Genomic DNA, 19,679 nt, shown 5'->3' with positions numbered 1-19,679 from the left:
TTATTTTGCTAATAACATAAGAAGTTGGCAATTACAGTTGAAATTAAAGCCGTGAAAAAAATGTGGATGTAAAAGTGAATGGAAATCGCAAACTTATAAATAAATTAACTTTAAGAAATAGTAATTGTTGTCGATCAGAGAAACGTTCGCCAGCAATCCTTGTATCTCTCACATAAGAGATGAATATTTTTTCTTTGAAGATAGAAAGAATCTATCTGAGATCCACCTAAATTGCACGCACAAAGCACCTTCTCCTTCTAGCTGACCAATCAGAAAATGAGCACAGGAATGCGGAAATACCTCTGTTCCGTGTGACAGTCGCAAAGATTCGTTTATACAAAGTAAAGTAGAACGCAATTCAAGTATCCTGTGAAAACTTCCTTCTCTGGGCCAGGAAGTAACACCTCGGACTGCATTCAGTACATGACCTCAAGTTCTGGATGAAGTGTAAGAAAATGTTCAAATTTTGTAAAGATGAAATGTATTCTATAAGATTTAGGTGTCACATGTGTAGCATATGACTGATCTAAAATTCCTTAAAGCTTTAAAAATTCTGAATTTAATAACTTAAACGTTCATGCAAATATATTATACCTAACTTAAATTCTAGATAAAACTTAATTTGTTTTTCTTTTTTACGTAAAAGTTCTCTCACAATACTCCACTCGATAAAAACTTGAGCTATAGAACTTTGGCAAAGATTACGAAAAAAAAATACATATATACTATTGTCTTTTTTCACTTAATAGATCGATTCCCTTAGATCGTCCTCGAGCGAATAAATATTTAGGCTTTTGGTTCTGAAAAATTTTCCTGAAACATATTCTTTTGAATCCAGAGACTCTGAATGAAACAATATTTCTCACTTTTATTAAGTCAGTTCTCAAAAAAATATTTGTAGAAAAAATCAAAATAAAGCAAAGACTTGGTAGATAAGGATTTGACAAAGAGGAAAGTCGTACAATAATAAAATAAATTATTCTTCAGATCTTCGACTAGGTCATAAGATATAATTTACACATGTATTCAATATTTGAAAATTAATCTGACTAAAATATTTCAAACACTGGTATATAAAAAAGAAGAAAATTTAGTGTATACTGTCAAACAAGAAGGTGAATACTAAAAATAACAGAATAATAAAAAATATAACAACAAAATAAAAAATAATGTAAAAAAGACAAATTATCTTTGTTGTTTCCTATTTTATTAAACTAATAAAACACTTTTTCCATCTCGGCAAAAGTGGTGATTAAAACCATAATCGGAGCAGTGACTCTGTTACTTCTATAAAGTGAATAGAGGTGATTGTGTTCTAATAAATAAAAAAATGTAAAAAAAGAAGAGCATGGGGGATAATTGTGAATTACACACGAGTATTTGAAATACAGTAGTAGTTGAATGAACTTTACCAAACGAATTTTAAAAAGAAACTTTCAAGTCTTTCTTGTCTTCTATTTTATATCTAATTCTCAAACCTGGATATGATTTCTTTTTACATTTTACTTCGGAATTAGTAAATTTCTTTGTCATTTAAATGTTACTAGAAAACTATGTCACAGTATTCTCATAAAAATTACCTGCCTTACATGTTTTATTAATGAATAACGTTGTTACTTATATTTTTCAAAAATATGCATTGAACAATTTTTAAGACTATATTTGATTGAATAGCAAATTTTGTTCATTACTCATATAGAGACACCCAGGAGATCATCAGTAAGTCTGGTCGGCCTGGCATGGCCAAGCGTGTTAAGGCATGCGACTCGTAATCTGAGGGGCGTGGGTTCGCATCCCCATCGCACCAAACATGCTCGCCCTTTTAGCCGCAGGGGCGTTATAATGTGACAATGAATCCCACTATTTGTTAAAATTTGTAAAAGAGTAGCCCAAGAGTTAGTGGTGGGTGGTGATGACTAGCTGCCTTCCCTCTAGTCTTACACTGCTAAATTAGGGACGGCTAGCACAGATAGCTCTCGAGTAGCTTTGTGCGAAATTCGAAAACAAACAAACAGTAAGTCTGGACACTAATAATACTAAAATTCTGGTTTCGATGCCCTCGGTGGACGGAGAACAAAGAGCCCATTGTGTAGATTTGTACTTTACAACAAACAGACTGAAACAAAGATTGCACGAGGTTTTTCTTTAAGAACCTCACTTCAACTTACAAAGATCGGTGGTTTGATCCAGAAATGTTTACACTTAAGTACAAATTGTTTTTCGAATCAATTATTAAAGATGATTTATTTCAATGTCTTATTTTAGAGTAAAAAATCTCTTTTGAAGTAGGTTTATTGAAATATTTAACTCTCTAAACAAACCTTGTATATGTGACATATTAACTTGTGTTTTATTGTCTCAACATAAAACTTAGGGGCTTAAAATCTGCGGTGGACACAGAATTAGTTTAGAATTATCGAATAAATACATTTTAGTCCAGAATTAGCTAATAAAAAGAGCTAAAGTTAGATTTACCCAATAAAAAAATAAAAGATTTAATAAGGTACTTTGATTCTGCTGGTGTTTCGTCCGCTTTGAAAATTTATTTTCGCACACAGAATAATATTTTGTGAATAAAATTTCATTGATTTTAAATACTCAGTCTGTTCTGTTAATTAGTGTCTAATCTTATTTTCTGAAATAATTCTTTATGTAAATATGATTTTACCATAGTTCTTTATTTCCTTTCTTAATACAAATAATATTACATAATAGACTGTATTTTTTAATATTGTTTGTGGTACTTAAACTTTTCTATCAGTGTAATGTACTATAAAAGTCGTTCTTATACAATAATCCTTTAAATAGAGACAGTTGGATCAGAGATATAATAATTTCTTATTATAAATGATACTAGAAAAAAGGATAACAGATTTTAGTTATAAAATGATTGTAATAAAAGTCATTACAAGTTACATATGTATTTTTTTAATTTTGCTTTATTTACAAGTACCTCTGAACAGTTCACTTTAAAGTACAGCATTTGTGTAATCATGCAGTCATTAAATCCACGAAAAGTGAAAATTATATCAAAACGATACGACTACATTGTGTTGCGTTTACAAATGTATGAGAAAATGTTACAGTAATTGTTATTTATGTTATTAACTTAAGTGTGGTGAAAAAATTAACAATATAAATTAAATATACTAACAAATTACTGGTAAAACATCTTTATCATATGTCATCAGTGTGAATTACAAAAGATAATTTATTCAACTGGATATTTATTATCGTTTTCTTTTTAAATACCGGTTTGGTCTTTCGAAACAAAATTCGGTAACAGAAGAAGCTATAAAAACTCCGTACACTTAGATTAAAACTATGAAATTTCTTTCAGTTTTTCTCTCATTATCTGTATACAGTAAGATCTTAAGTGTTTTATAAGAGTGGCGTTCAAATTCTAATACAAGCATAACCCAAAAGTTGGAGAAGAGTGCTGTTTACTATCTTCTTTTTATTTGGTTTATCAATTCGAAATTAGTTTCAACTATGATTAGATAACTCATGTGAAATTTGCTCCAAAATTATAAACGAGGTCTTACAAAACAAGTTACTTACATTAAATTAAGAATGAACTAAAATCAACATAACTAAAAAATTACAAATATGAAATGGCTACTAAAGGTACATCTGAAGCAAAACAAATTTTAATTAATGAATAAAAGCTTGAAGCGCGATAAAAATTCCTTTAAAATTAAGAGAAAAAGATTGCTGTAGTAAAATGTCTTACATGCAGCTTAGCTTAAAAGAAGTGACAATTAGTTTTCTTACATCTTGTAAGAATTCATAAGTAGTCTTAACATTACGACAGCTCGTTAAACTTGTGACCAAAGAAGCTGAATTTCTTGTCTCATTTTTGGTATTATTATTATCGGGACCTCAAATTGTGTTTATAAAAGATTTTCACGTAGCTAAACTTACAAAGTGTTAAAAATTAAAGAGTTTCATTGTTTCGGTAACAATTTATTTATATGATACATGCACGAAGTCCTTTCAAACAAATAAAAATTAAACTATGTGTTTTATAGTAGCTATAGTTTGCATGCTGCAGAACTAAGCTACATTTGACTTTCTGCTACGTCCACCGCAAGGAATTGAGTCACGCTTTTAGCAAGAAATCTGTAAACTTGTCTGTCCTATTGGGAAAAAAGTAACTAAAATATTCTGATTCATAAACTGTGATCTGTTGCCATTAAAACTCACTTCGCACTTTGAGACTGTAGCAACGTATAAAAGTTTATGTTCGTTTGTAAAGAAAACAACAGCTGTAGTTCACAGGATTTTATCCCAGATGTTAGGCCTTATGATATCTAGTACTTTACCAGCATTTGTGTTTCAAATCTCAACATTCAAAGTAATACATTGAGTGTACAAAAAGTGTTTCTGGGAATCTTTTGTCATTCGTCGCGTAGCCCAACTGATAAGTCCTGAAATTATCGTAGTTAAAGTTAGTTTGGACAGAGTTTTGTTGACGACAGACCTTAAATGCTATTCTTACACGCCTCAGATTTCAAATCTGTAATTGGCAAATTAAGAGAAATGAGTGCAGAAATATATCTGCAGTTAACGTGACTTTTATCATAAACCTTTTAGGCCTGTTGATTTCAAATACTTCGTCAGCTTTCGAAAGTAATAATATACAAGTTCGTATTTCGAATATAAAGAAAAACTGATTCATTGTTCGTTATTCAGCTTCTGAATAAAGAAAAACGAACAACGTTTGTTTTTAGTTGCTCGTTTTTCAGATACTGAAAAAAAAAGTGTTATATATCCGTTTTCAGTTTCAAATAAAGGAACATTAACAGTTGCTTTTCGTTTCTCCTCTTTTAACTAACCAAAAACTAATTTCTTCGTTATCTGTTTTTCAGCTACTAATTAACGAACAACGAAAACACAGGTTCATTGGTTATTTTACCTTATTTAAAATTGAAAAACGAAAAAATAATGAGTCCGTTTTCACTATTAAAAACATGAAAACAGACGAGTTCTTTTCTTGTTTATTCAGTAAATCAACAAAGCGTTTCGTTTTCCTTATTCGAAGACCGAAAAAAATCGTTTTTCATTATTCACGAAAGAAACAACTAAGAAAAAAAAATTTACTTGTTATTTAGTAAATAAAAATTAAACAATAAACCAGTACGGTTTTATGTATTTTAAAAAACGAAAAATGGAGAATGAAAAAACAAACTGATTCGTTGATCATTTTTTTTCGAATTTTGCGGAGAGCTACCCGAGGGCTATCTGAGTTAGCCGTCCCTGATTTAACAGTGTAGGACTGGAGGGAAGGCAGACATTACCACCCACGACCAACTCTTTTACAAAAAAAAAATAATGAGATGACCGTCACATTACAGCACCCACTCTACTAAAAAGGAAGCAGGTTTGGTGCGAGGGGGATTCCAACCCGTGACCCTCAGAGGAGGAGTCGAGCGCCTTAATCATCTGGTCATATTCATTATTCCACAAACAAAGAACGAATTTGGATTTAACTTCAACTGATTTAACATTCTTATTATCTTAAGACAGAATAATGAGAAACCAAACTTCAGATATCAACTGCTTCAAAAGGAACCCCAGTCCTGTAACATCCTTTAGATTCGATGTACTTCCATGTTATACAAAAATGTAGCTTTTCAGAATGCTTATAAGTTAACAAGTTTATCCACTTTGAGTTCTGTACATCTTTATAACATCTCTTCATACATATCCTACATCTTTAGACAGAGTTCTGAGGAAATATTTCCTAAGTGTCTCACCAAGGAGTTACTGAATTACAGAGAGAGAGGACTAAACGTAACGTACTGCTTCAGCACATAGAAAAAAGATAAAGAACAGGAAGTACAATAAATATATTTGCTACAGCTGTATTTTCAGCCTGTGGCTTATTCAGCCAATAAAGGATAATGTTCCAAGCAAATTTATAAATAAATTAACTTCAAAGTATTAACCCTAAAATCGTCAGTTGATCGTACAGAACTGCACAATTTTACATAGGTTCAAGGTTTGATCTCTTTCCTCGAAATGAACTTCCCAAAATATTGTTTTGTTCTAAAAGCAATGCTACTTTTAATTAGAGCCATTTCATTTTTACTTTGTGTTCCATTCTTACTACTTCGCAATCCTAGTACTAGGGGCGCTAAGTTCGCAATCTACGAATCGCAGGAACTAAATCGGGCACCTAGCATGCTGGCTTTTTTAATTGATGGGGTGATATAACGTGATGGTAAATCTCATTATTCTCTGAAAAACAGTAGCTCAAGAGATGGCGTTGGGTGATGCCGATCGATTGTTTTCTGTGCGGTGAGCAGCTGAAACTAATAATAATAAAAAAGACTGACTGTACATGACCTTTATAACTTTGCCATAAACAAGCGAGCATGAAACCTTCTGCTCTGCAATGTCCTATTTTAGAATGAATTCTAACGTTCTTTTGGATGACTCCCTCTCTTTGATTATTTTAACTTCAACAGGAACATCACAGTTAATGCATTCACAACGTTTGCATATCCAACATTAGAACACTGTGCTTATAACGGAAACCACCAAAATCTTAATACCCATGAAACTAAGAACTCATTTTTAAATTAAAATTACTATCCGTAAAAGTCATGTGGCAGACAACTACGATACTAAATTGCCATCAAAGTGCAATTTCAATGTTTTTTCATCATCTGACAGTGTCTCCCGGTAGGTCAGATGTAAGATCGCGTTACTAAAATCTGGAGTTCGATTCTTCGGGGGGAATAATGAAACACAGAAAATTAATTGTGAAACTTTGCGCCAAGACCACAGTAAAGTTTTATGGGCATCGTAATGATAAAAACAGACACTAACATCTATAGAAACTACTCCCGATTTCAGGATTAAAATCTCACTGATAGAATCATGTGTTATAATTCATCGTATAAACGACTATATGTTAATATGGAAAATTTCGAGTTTTTAAATGTAAGGGTAAAGCTTAACGTAAGATATGTCCTGTTATATTTATAATTTACAAATATAAAATACCTTTCGTTGTGCAGCATGGGAATGTCTAACATTAAGGTACGATAAAAATATTAAAATACAGGAAATTGAACTGAAAGACTATAATACAACCATCTTTATATCAATTTAACCATTCACACATTGATAAATAAATGTTTACCGGATTTCAGAAACAGAATAATTGTATAAGTAACACATCTGACATACATTATGCAACAATATGAATTTATTAGCTGTCATCAATAAGATATTTGTTTATTAAGTTTGTAAAGATACGTTTATAACTTTTAATTTCTTATACATTAAAAGTTATTCAATAGACAACGATAATGTATTATTAGAACACTTCCATTTGATTCACAAAACCAAGTAAATTGACGAAGCTGATCAGATTTTACGAGTGAATTGGTTTTACTCTTTCAAATCTGTTACCTTTGTGGACTCTGTTTTTCAACCAGACGTTATTGTTATGTCAAAAATTAATTTCAGGTGCCTAGTTTAAAATTAAAAATTTAATTTTGCAACGATATTCCTATGTATTACGTTGTAAGAGTTTACATTTTCGCTGAAAGATTATGCTTTCTTTGTAAACCACTTTATCCAATCTTTTATTATTAAGAATTTTTTCACGTCATACACGATAACCTGCATTAAAATCACTTTTGACCAATCCAAAACTGAAATAAAATCTTCCGGGAAAACGTGACACGCTAGAGAAAAGTTGCATATGAAGATAGCACAATATCATAACCTGTTATATCTACAGGGTGGCCCGTAAGTCCCTACCATCCATATATCTTATGTATCCAGTGTATCTGTGTGTTGTCCCTCATTCTCGCTGCATAATATTATGCGACGCCATGTTCTCTGAGACATTATCAAGTGTAAATGGGCTTAAATCGGCCATATGTCTCTGAAAAAAAAATTATAATACATGCATAATTGAATATAACATGATAACATATAGATAGGTAGGGACTTACGGGCCACCCTGTATATTCCAAGTTTGGAGGCTGAATTCCAACAAGAAAAGGTACAGATAAAATCGCCGTTTCACACTCTCGTACGGGAAGTCATTGTATCGTAACCTCCGAAAAATGTTCAATTCATTTGTAAATTTTAAATAAATTGGGAGAAAGCGTATTTTTGTTCTTGTTGGAATTATAAACACTATCTATTGTTAACCTATTATTTTCTCAAAGTTTATTAATATTTAAAATAATGACTTTTCTCAGATTATCTATGACAATAATGGGGTTGTATGAGGAACATTTAAAATACTCTACAAGTTACCCAAACGCTTGCAATAGGCTGGGCGTTACCAGTAGTTAGCTTTCTAAACAGATGTGGTTCTAAGACCCGTTTGCCACCCTCCTCCCAAATAAAAATTGCACTACACATTTCAAGTTTGTGGGTGAACTATATTAGTCATGGTCGAACACCTTTCAAATAACTAAGAGTTAGCGGTCGGTGGTGTTAACTAGCTTTCTTCTCTCCCGTATATTACTTAAAATTTAGGGGCAGCTTTCGCGCAGATAGCCAATGTTTAGCTTAGCATGAAATTAAACATGATAAATGTTACTATACCAATCAGAAAAAAAAAAAAAAATTCAATTCACGATACGTTCTCAGAGCTAGAATCAACAACTGAATATTAAGTCCAATATATCGTTATCTAGTATTATTAGCCTACTGTGTTACAGGTTGGGTACGAAAAAGACATCTTTTTGTGGGTCGACTCAAACCTTTAACCTTGTCAACCAAAATACATGTTCACCAACAACCCCATTTTAATTAATATTTAACATTATGAACGTCATTGCGTGTTTACAAGATCAAAATTGTGTTTCATGAAGATAATCAGAAAAAGACTATTCCAATATGCTAATGACTTTTTTTTATTTAAAACTTGTTTTATGAAATTTCTTCCCATCATTCGAGATTACTTGCATGTATACCTATGATTTTCAACTAAATAATGTTGCCATCTATAAGTTGTCAAGGTAAACCGAGCTGACCATTGCAGAAAGTGAATTCGTAGCTCAATCAATTTTCACTTAATCGACAATTTTGAAAATTATAGATTTCATTATTTCAAGAAACAAATACACTGGAAAGTAGTTAAAGTTCTTTAGTTCTATTGATTTTACATTCCACTTTAAAATGTGACATGTGTACTTCGTAATTACTTCCAAACAAACGATATATAATTAAACTGCTTACAAACTAAAAGACAATATAAAGCATCATATAACCAATTAATGTAAGCCTTATTTCGACAAACTGATGGAATAACTAATATTCTTTTTAACTTATTAAAACAAAATTTGTAACAATGTTTAGTGTTATTAACCTACATAGAAATTTTTTTTTTTCAAAATCACATAATATAGAATGTATTTGGGGCCTCATGCGAATCGTATTGAAGATTCTAAAACATAATAATACATTACTGAAAGGAAGTAAAATTAGTTCATTAACTCTATCCTGAATAGAAAAATAATTATATCTATCACGTCTGCCACTATAATGGCGTTGCCCTACAATACCGCTCGCCCGTAAACACTTATTGTTGAACGTCATTGCATAGTCCTTATGAAACCCTAGAACTTTTTAATTCTCTTATTTAATACACTTTAATTACAAAAAAGAAATATTTATTGCGTTTGGGCGATATATATAACGTGGTTTGAATCTAGGTGTACACTTAAAATGGAAACAGGCAAGTAGTTTAATTTGTTTCAAAAGTTTCGCGCAGTTCATCCTAGTTTTTGAGCTGATAAAGTACCGAAATTATTTAATTGCTAACGATTACTTAATTTGGAGCGTTCTATCGTCAACAAACCAAATCCCTAATCTCTCTACAAGTTTTAACATCTACTTGATACGTTAATTTAGGTTAACACACTTTCAAAATCATGTCAAGTTTTCTTATGAAAACAAAAAGCAAGTTTTATTTTAACTATAGAAAGTTCCATTGCGTTTTGGTGTATATCATTTACAAACTTAAACCTCCCCGTATTCTATCAATATCATTAATACTACTTGTGCGAACACATAAAAATCAATGTCACTAGATATAATACCTAAACAGTAAACATTTTCCTTACTGGTTTTCTACAGAAATTTTGTTTTGTTTGTGAAAATCAATGCTACATAAGTGTCTACGCTTTCCATACCACATATAGAAACCCGGTTTTTTTATTATCATTATAAGCCTGCAGACTAACTGCTGTACTATTGGAGAAGGAGGGAGCGCTAACAAGCGGTTGCGAACAGGTTATTTTATGTGCTACTTTACAACACGAGTTTTTTCTTTCTGAGAAATAGTTATTTAATTATAAAAAAAGTTTCTAAAACATCACTTGAGAGTTACAAAATCTAAAATGTCAGCAGTAATATATAGAGTAAAAACAAAAACTCGACGTTTTTCAGCTGAATATAAGCTAACTATATTATGCACTAGCCATGACGATAGTAACCGAGTTACTGAAACTAGTCGGGTATAATTTATAAAAGATTTTCACCTTTCATTGCGCAAAAACAAGTTTTTTACTGTTAATATAGTAACACAATGTGTCTGAAAATAAATTATGTCAGTAATAATAATATTTTTATAACTACCTTTTATTAATAACTCTTAGTTTTATGCATATGACTGAATTTGAAAGTTTAGTAGTTTAAAAACATCTTCATCCATAACAATAAAGGTAATTAAGTAAATTAACAAAAGTAATAACAAAAAGAGAGCAAACTAATTAAAACTTTAACAGATAAGTGTGCTTCAATTATTATACCTTAAGTCAGCTACATATAAAAATGTATATTCTGAAAATATAGAAATGTTTTCCAAATAAAAATAAACTCAGCACCTATACATATATAATTAGATATAAATACTGTTACTTATGTGTTTAAAACACTAATTATTATAGTGTTTTAATAATTATCACTTAACTTTTGTAAAATGTTTACTAAGACAATACACAACACTACATATAACAATTCAAAAGATACCAATATGAATTTCATAACGCAAAAAATAACCCTATGTATTTTGGAATATGTTTTTCATTACACTATGGTAAGTTATATTTCATAAGACTGAAAAAATAGTAGACTTTACTGTAATAAATTTAGTACAATAAATGCTAGACTAATAATCATTTCAATTTTATCATTGACAGTTATGGAGCAAGATATACTGCATGACAGATATTAATAAATGAAATATTGTTGTTCAAATCATGGCTATTCCAATTAAAAATGAGTTAATATTGTCAGTACTGAGTTTTTTAAGTACAGATAAAACAATTAATAATAAATGAATATAAAATTCATACATGTTAGTAAAAACAATTTGAATATATCAATTTTCCAGATATATTTTTGCATGTAACATCTCATTGATGGCTTAATAAATACAGGCCTTATACAAATTCATATGTTGAAAATTGCATATATAGGTCCTTAGTGTAAATAACAGTGTTACAAAAAAATAACCTGTTCCTATCAATGTATTATTTTAGAACAGGAAACAAACATGTACTACAACAAGTGTTCTATTTATTTCTTAAATCTAATTAATGTTAAGACCAATACATCAATACATGTTCAAATTATTGCTTTACAAGGGACCACCTAACTACACTCTTAAGTGAAAATATGAAACTGGACAGGCAGTAATTTAGTAGAAAACCTCAATCTAGTACATTAATCTGAAGTTTACTAATTCACAAAATGGTGTGTAATCCATAAAATTATTATATCAAATAATCTGGTTGCTTATCATACTCATTAAACTATTTAACTTTAATTCTGAGGATAACAGAGCAAGGTCAGATTAATTCAGGCACTTTTTTGCTGGTCAGTGATATCATGAAGACCACAAACCATGTTGGCAGGTAAAGCTTTATCTAAAACAAAGACAAAAAATTCAATAATTATTATCCCAATAAATGATTACTAGAATTTACAGTGTCAACGATCTTAAACTATTAGCATCGTGTGATAGACCAAGTTATAAAAATCCACTGTCCTAAGACCTTGCATTACACACAGAAATACTACCTACAGTTTTAAATATTAAAATAAACAAATACATGTAAACATAGCATTTGATTAATCTTTTTATCACAGCACAAAAAATTATAGCTCAAACAATTTTCTAATAACATATATGTGTGCATCTTTATTAAGATATTTTGGAAATTGACAGATATTAAACATACACTCATGTATTTTCAGTTTCAGTATTAAGGATGAAGTAACAATTACAGTCTAGTTTCGCATCTAGTATGCTAAATATACTAACCAATCATTTTTGGATAAGCCAAATTCAAATTTTTCATGATTTCTACAAACTCAGCTTTTGTTTTTGTCAATCTTGGATTAAACATTTTTTCTTCCCACACACTGCTAGCAGTCTGTCCTATAATAATAGATAAAAAGAAAAAAAAGTTGTAATATCTATAAATTACTTGCGCTCTGATAGTTGCAAAACAGATATGCACTTATATTATATATTAAATACATTTGGATTCAAAATTCAATATATTCTTAGTATTTCATTCAAATCTTTTTAAAATCACATGCAAGAGTCTAAATTAATTATAATACTTTCAGTTATTCAATTAACAGACTTTTTTACTTGAATAATCAGCTTCAAAAACATTAAAGATGAAACATTTTTTTCAAATATCCAAACAATTCTAACTTGTTTCCTTATGTATCAACTTAGAAAATTATTTTAAAAATTCAAACATAGTTATAGACTTAGATTATTGGTGCAATATTTTCAATCATTGCAAATTAATATCAAAAAGATGTTTATAATTTTATCTTGGTGAAATATTTAATTATGAAATAATTTATTTCTTTTAATGATAACTCATTTTCTAATTATATCAAGTTTGTTTTGTTTAAAACTTCAAATAATCTAATGGTTAAATTCAATTCTCATATTAAACAATTAACCCTTGCACAACAGGCTTGGTATAATATAAACGAGTTCCTCTACACATTTGCATACATTAAGTATTTGCACAATAACTTTTGATACTGTAAGTGCATCTTCAAAAAATTTCGTAGACTTTTAGTAAAGAGTACAAATATACTGTATATAAAAAAATCATTTTTATACAGAATATTTTTACTAAAATTTTGTTTGTGAAATAGTGTTTTGTTACTAGTCTGAATGCAAAGTGATTTTGTGTTAAGATTAAAAATCTATTGTTCGTCCCCAAAATTTCAAATATTTACGTAATCTCTAAGACCTACAAAATACACTTCAAATGTGTTTTCAGTAAATCCTTATATTTTCAGTTATTTTCTATAATTAACTATATAGAAACAACACTTAACCAACCTTGTAACTATCATAAAAACTAAGGAAATAAATATAAAGTATGTTTTTTCATGTGAGAATAACAACATATTATAACACAAAAATACAAATTTTTTGTCCAAGTAGCTTAAGTCTCATAACACTACATATGAACAGGTATATTCATTATTATATTGACCTTCCAGTCACGTCTACCTAACATTACATTGCTTACATTGACATTGTACACATGCTCTCAAATCATGATATCCAGTAATACAGAACTTACATTTAGTCTTACCTGTCTTGGTTGTGTTTCAGGACTAGTATTTTGTAATACACAGTCACATACCAATTATTATACATTATAATTATTACTATTCAGAAATAAATAAAACTTATTTCTCTTAAAATATAGAACAGTAACTCAAGAAGTAAAGCAAACAATTATCTTTTCTCACTACCACCTTTGTACACAGTTGTTGCTGGACATTAGTTGCCAAGCCTTTTAAAATTTCACATGGAAGATATAAAACACTTTTTTTAAGGTTTTATATATATATAAAAATCAAGTTAAAAATCATAAATAACTACACTGATACAGAATTCTACTATAATTTATTAACCTCAGTAATTAAGGTTTTTTTAATTTTATGAAATATGAAACTTTGAGGAAACTAAAAACTTATCTCCTTGAAAACATGGATTAAAAGAATGTGGAAGCTTTTTCAAAGATTAAAATAAAGATATGAAGTTCTTAGTTTACATTCTAGCTTGTCAATATTATTAATTTGAATTCCTAATTTATACAAAACTGTAGATTTTGTATCTTGACATCATAAATATATAATTTCAAACAGCACCATTTTCAACATACCACAGCTTACAAAAATGTATATTTAAACATGTCCCTTTAATATTCACTTTTAAATTAAGAAATTAACTCATACATATTAAAATTAAAATAATTTATAATTTGATTCCAAATTTAATGACATAAATTTATAAAATAGTAGTTGAATAAAATTTTAAGTGCAAGTCAACAAATGCAATGACGTTGTTTTTGTACCCTGAACCAACATGAAAGGGTTAAATGGGATTACAGCAACTAGCAGTTAGAATATTGATCAGTTGAATGATTTAATTAATAACGAAAATATAGCCAATGTTTAAGCATTATGAGACAGAACTGTCGAGAGATATTTAAATCTTATGAAAAATACTATGTGTGAAAAATCTTACAAAAATGCATTATACAATCAGACTAATCCGGAAAATGTGTGGTGAAACCTTTATAAGAATTTTACACCATCTTTTCTTTGAACATAATCCTAACACAACATATTATGCTCTTGTTGATGGTCAAAAATGCAGAATAAAAATTATTAACTAGTCATTTAAACAGTTTTACAATAAGTAATTTTCTTGTAACAGCTTTACATTTATTAATCATTCGCTTGGTAAAAACTAGTTGAAAACATAATATATGATTGGTTAATACATGCAATAATAATAGTATCAAATAGAATCAAAGCAAATACAATTATGTTAAAGTACACAGCAGATGTGATCAATCTATCTAATAATAGAACAGTATAACATTTATTCACAAACAAAAATAAATGTTAGAGTACACAGCAGATGTGATCAATCTATCTAATAATAGAACAATATAACATTCATTCACAAACAAAACTTACTTCCATACCAACTCACAACTCACATAATTGAATGTTACAATAAGCATACAAGTCAAAAATAATTCAGAGCTATTGAACACAAAGAGGGTGATATTCCAACTTTTCAAGCTAAGCCATGAAACAAACAAATACAAGTGTGTGGGCTTTGTGTCAAAGTATGAAAACAATGTACAGTTTATGCACAAGGTCAGAGGCATAAAAATCAATATAAAATAACTGACTCATTTTATAAATAATGTATTCTGCTAGTTTGTAACTGGTAGATGTACAGAGTACTGTTAAATACAAATGTATTATGCTTATATTTTTGACACTACATTCTTTATTCAGTCTCATAAGGTTTCTGCAAGAAAAATAAGAATAATAGTATTTCAATTAAACTGTGTCTGCCATAACCGTTTGCTTGTTTGTTTTTTTTAATTTCACACAAAGCTACTCGAGGGCAATCTGTGCTAGTCGTCCCAAATTTAGCAGAGTAAGACTAGAGGGAAAGCAGCTAGTCATCACCACCCACCACCAACTCTCGGGCTACTCTTTTACCAACGAATAGTGGAATTGAGCGTCAAATTATAACGCCTCCACGGCTGAAAGGGTGAGCATGTTTGGCGCGACGGGGATGCGAACCCGCGACCCTCGGATTACGAGTCGCACGCCTTAACACGCTTAGCATGCCGGGCCTAACTATTAGCTACGACACATTATTCAATACAGAGCTCTTTAGATAACAAGTCAAGAATCTCAATTACCTGATCATGTCAAGCTTATTTAAATATGGCAGGCACAGTGCAACTAAAAAGTACTATCATTCACTATTTTTCTTCTAGAAAATGCCCTACTGAACTGAATAAAGAATGTAGAAAATAAAACATGCCTAAATCTTGAGTATAATAAATTATAATCATGCTTCCCAAGCTTAGAAGAGGTAATCATGCCATACTATTATAGTATATTCAAATTCCTAAAACTGAAAGATTTATTTGCAAAAAATGTATAATATTATTAACTGTAAGCACACACTTACAAAAGTTGTCAACAAAGGTCCAGATTATATTGTTTGAAATTTTAGATTGTTTTTACCACAAAGTTAATAGAAATCAATAACAGAAATGTCACATACAACTTCATTGTGGTCAAGTCAGCTTATTTCTCTGCACTGTTAACTCTCAAGAGTCTAAAAAGTCTAAATGATGATTTGTTGCTTTAATTCCAGCGGATTTCTACTTCAGTTGTTGCCAGTAAAATAAACAAACAATAAGAAATATTTATCAGTTAAAACTTTGAAGGGAAGTGCTCTGAAACTCTGTGATGAAAAATACAGAAAAAAAGGCAGAGGTATTCCACCCCTGACACCTGTTCACAATGCTCCATATCAAAGCGACATGAAACTCACAAACACCTGTGTCCTCCATACACCAAACAAAATGGTTGATTGATTGATTGATTTAGTGTTTTATGGCACAAAGCAGCGAGGCTATCTGCACCAGACATTCGGTAAAAATGTAAAAAATAAATCAATAAATGTAGTAATAGACATAAATGGAAATGAAGGCAAAACAAAAAAGTATAAAACCAATGTTGACACCTAGTCTACAATGTTAAGATAGAAGACAGAGTATAAAAAGTTGTAAGGTATTTACTCTAGGAAAAAGGTAATGGTCATAACCCGCCAGGAAGACTAACAGGTAAGTTCAAGAACCACCGTCAGTCACCTGAAGTTGCCCTTTCCAGTCCTGGTGTTGAGTTATTTAATGTTCTGGCCATTGTCCAATGTCAAATTGAAGGAGAGAGATTAAAACTGTAAAAAAGGAACCACAATTAAAAAGGTGTAATGAATAAATATGCAACACTTAAATGAGATTAAAAGGGTTAATGGCCATTAAAAAATTAAAAACATTATCAAGGTGGACAGAGTCACCATCACCAATAACTCTGTCCAATGTTACAGACTGACCCTGGGAAAAAATATGTTTAAAATATTGCCGTCGTTGAGAATTGTAACGATGGCAAGAAAGTACAACGTGGCTGATAGTGATTTGAGTGTTACACAAACTACACATTGGTGCATCAGTTCCAGATAAAAGAAAATGATGAGTTAAAAAACTGTGACCAATGTGTAGCCTAGTGAGAACAACTTCCTCCTTCCGAACTTTACGGAAGCTAGATGGCCAAAGTCCAATTTCGGGTTTGATTTGAAAAAGTTTGTTGTCACGTTGCTCACTCCAAGTGGACTGCCAGCTGGCACGGAGCCGAGCCTTGAAGACAACACCATAGTCCATGTATGGAATAGGCATGGGAGTGATGGTGCTGAAGCAGACATATTTAGCTGCCATGTCTGCAAGCTCATTCCCGTGAATACCAACATGGCCTGGTATCCAGAAAAACTGGATTGAAGTAGCTGCTAATGAGAAATGGGCCAGTTGGTTTCGAATATCAGCGAGAATAGGATGTGAGCTAACGTGTAGCAATTCCAAGGCAAGTATAGAACTAAGCGAATCAGTATAAATAGTGCAGTTGGAGTACTGCTCAGCTGCAATATGATCCAGGGCAAGTGATATGGCATACAGTTCAGCAGTGAACACAGAAGCTGTAGAAGGGATTCTGCATGCAACTACTGACCCATAGCAAACCATAGCAGAGCCCACTGAATTACCTGATTTGGAACCATCTGTATATAAATGGGAACTGAATGATTGTTTGAAAGATATTCATTGAATAAAAGACGGTACTTCCAATCTAGAGTATCTGCCTTTTTTAGGTGACTGAAAGAAAGGTCACATTTGGGGGCTGTAATAAGCCATGGTGGGATGGGCCAACCTGTGGAATCTGCAATGTTATCCAAGAACAGACCCAATTCATCCAATTGTGCCCGGATGCGAAGGCCAAACGGAGCAATGACAGATCGTCTGTTCTGAAAAAGTACTGCCCACTGAGGAAGGAAAACACATTTCCAGGTGGGATGCTTTGGTAAGGAATGAAGTTTCGAAGTATATTGTAAAGATAGTTGCAAACGGCAAAGATGTAGAGAAGGTTCATGAGATTCAATGTATATACTTTGAACTGGAGAGGTACGGAAAGCCCCAGTGCAGAGTCGAAGTCTTTGGTGATGAATGGGGTCCAGCATCTTTAAGGCCGAGTGTCTGGCAGAGCCATAGACCATTAATCCATAATCGAGTTTCGATCTAATAAGAGAACGATATACCTTTAACATTGAACAGCGATCTGGCCCCCCAACTGGTAGAAGAGAGAACACGAAGGATGTTCAGTGCTCTTGTGCATTTGACCCGAAGCTGCTTTAAGTATGGTATAAAGGTCAGTTTACGATCAAAGATAAGCCCCAAGAACTTGGTCTCCGGGACCACTGGCAGCAAAACTTCACCGATATGAAGTTCAGGATCAGAATGAATACCCCGTCGACAGCAAAAGTGCATGCATACAGTTTTGGAGAGAGAGAAATTATAGCCGTTCGCCAGAGTCCACTTCCATACACAATTGAGGGCAGTTTGTAGTTGCCGCTCAATATATCTCATGTTTGACGACTGACATGAGATGTGAAAGTCGTCGACATACAGCCCATTCGCAACAGTGAGAGGGAGTTGTTCAGTGATGGCATTTATCTTTATACTGAAGAGTGTAACACTCAATACACAGCCTTGAGAGACTCCAAGTTCCTGTACAAAAGAACTGGAAAGTGTCAAACCCACACGAACTTGGAATCTCCTGTCCATTAAAAAATTTTTAATAAACATGGGTAGATGGCCACGTAACCCATATGTATGGAGGTCTCGCAAAACGCTATACCTCCATGTTGTGTTGTAAGCCTTCTCTATGTCAAACAATATTGATACAAGATGTTGGCGGTTGAGAAAGGCTTCTCTGATAGATGTTTCAAGACAAATTAGGTGGTCTGTGGTGGAGTGCTGTCGACGGAACCCACACTGGGTGGGTGAGAGGAGGTTGTTTGATTCAAGGAACCAAACAAGATGAGCATTAACCATCCTTTCTAATGTCTTACAGAGACAGCTCGTCAAAGCAATTGGATGGTAGTTTGAAGGAATCTTGGGATCTTTCCCTGGCTTAGAGAAAGGTAAAATAATAGCCTGGCGCCAGGCATCAGGAAAAACATTCTCCTGCCAGATCCGGTTGAAAACAATCAGAAGGACATCAAGAGAAGCAGGAGATAGATGGTGCAGCATGTCATAATGAATATCATCAGGTCCAACAGACGTACTAGCAGACCGATGAAGGGCCATTTTTTAGTTCCACCAGGGTAAAGGGACAATTATAGTCAAAGAAACAGTCAGTTCGAAAGGAAAGAGGTGATCGCTCTGCCCGAGTCTTGATGGCCAGGAAGGTGGAGGAACAAGCAGAAGTGCTGGATACCCGGCAAAAGCTTTAACCTAGAGTGTTAGCGATGTTCCGAACATCAGTCACCTCCTGACCATCAGAGAGTAGGATCGAGAGGGGGGACAGAATTGTAGTGCCCATTAACCTTTCGATTCCTGTCCCATATGATCTTGGAACTGGTGGTAGAAGATATGCTGGTTGTGAACTTAATCCAAGATTCCTTCTGGCTTTGATGTCTTACCCACCTAGCATGTGCATGGGCCCGTTGGAAAGCAACAAGGTTTGAAAGTGTGAGATATCTACGAAAAGTATCCCAG

General features: G+C 32.0%; 1 protein-coding gene across 3 annotated transcripts in view; it reads right to left on the bottom strand.

Moving 5' to 3' along the window:
• Window positions 1-8,873: 8,873 nt before the first annotated feature.
• Window positions 8,874-19,679, bottom strand: part of LOC143255342 (persulfide dioxygenase ETHE1, mitochondrial-like) — a 47,198-nt gene continuing 36,392 nt past the window's right edge. For 2 of the 3 annotated variants that reach the window (XR_013030564.1, XM_076510837.1), the window contains 2 exons: window positions 12,308-12,424; window positions 8,874-11,909 (listed from right to left, as the gene is read on the bottom strand). Coding sequence is in view for 1 of the 3 variants with exons in the window: in XM_076510837.1 (XP_076366952.1) it covers window positions 11,842-11,909; window positions 12,308-12,424 (185 nt within the window). In the remaining 2 variants the exon portion in view is untranslated. Of the gene's footprint in view, window positions 11,910-12,307; window positions 12,425-16,655; window positions 18,720-19,679 lie in introns of those variants that run through there. The other variant, XR_013030565.1, reaches the window with a different exon arrangement.

This window comes from Tachypleus tridentatus, chromosome 7 (assembly GCF_004210375.1).
Source record: "Tachypleus tridentatus isolate NWPU-2018 chromosome 7, ASM421037v1, whole genome shotgun sequence".
NCBI lineage: Eukaryota > Metazoa > Arthropoda > Merostomata > Xiphosura > Limulidae > Tachypleus > Tachypleus tridentatus.
This window is presented reverse-complemented; position numbering and strand designations above follow the sequence as displayed.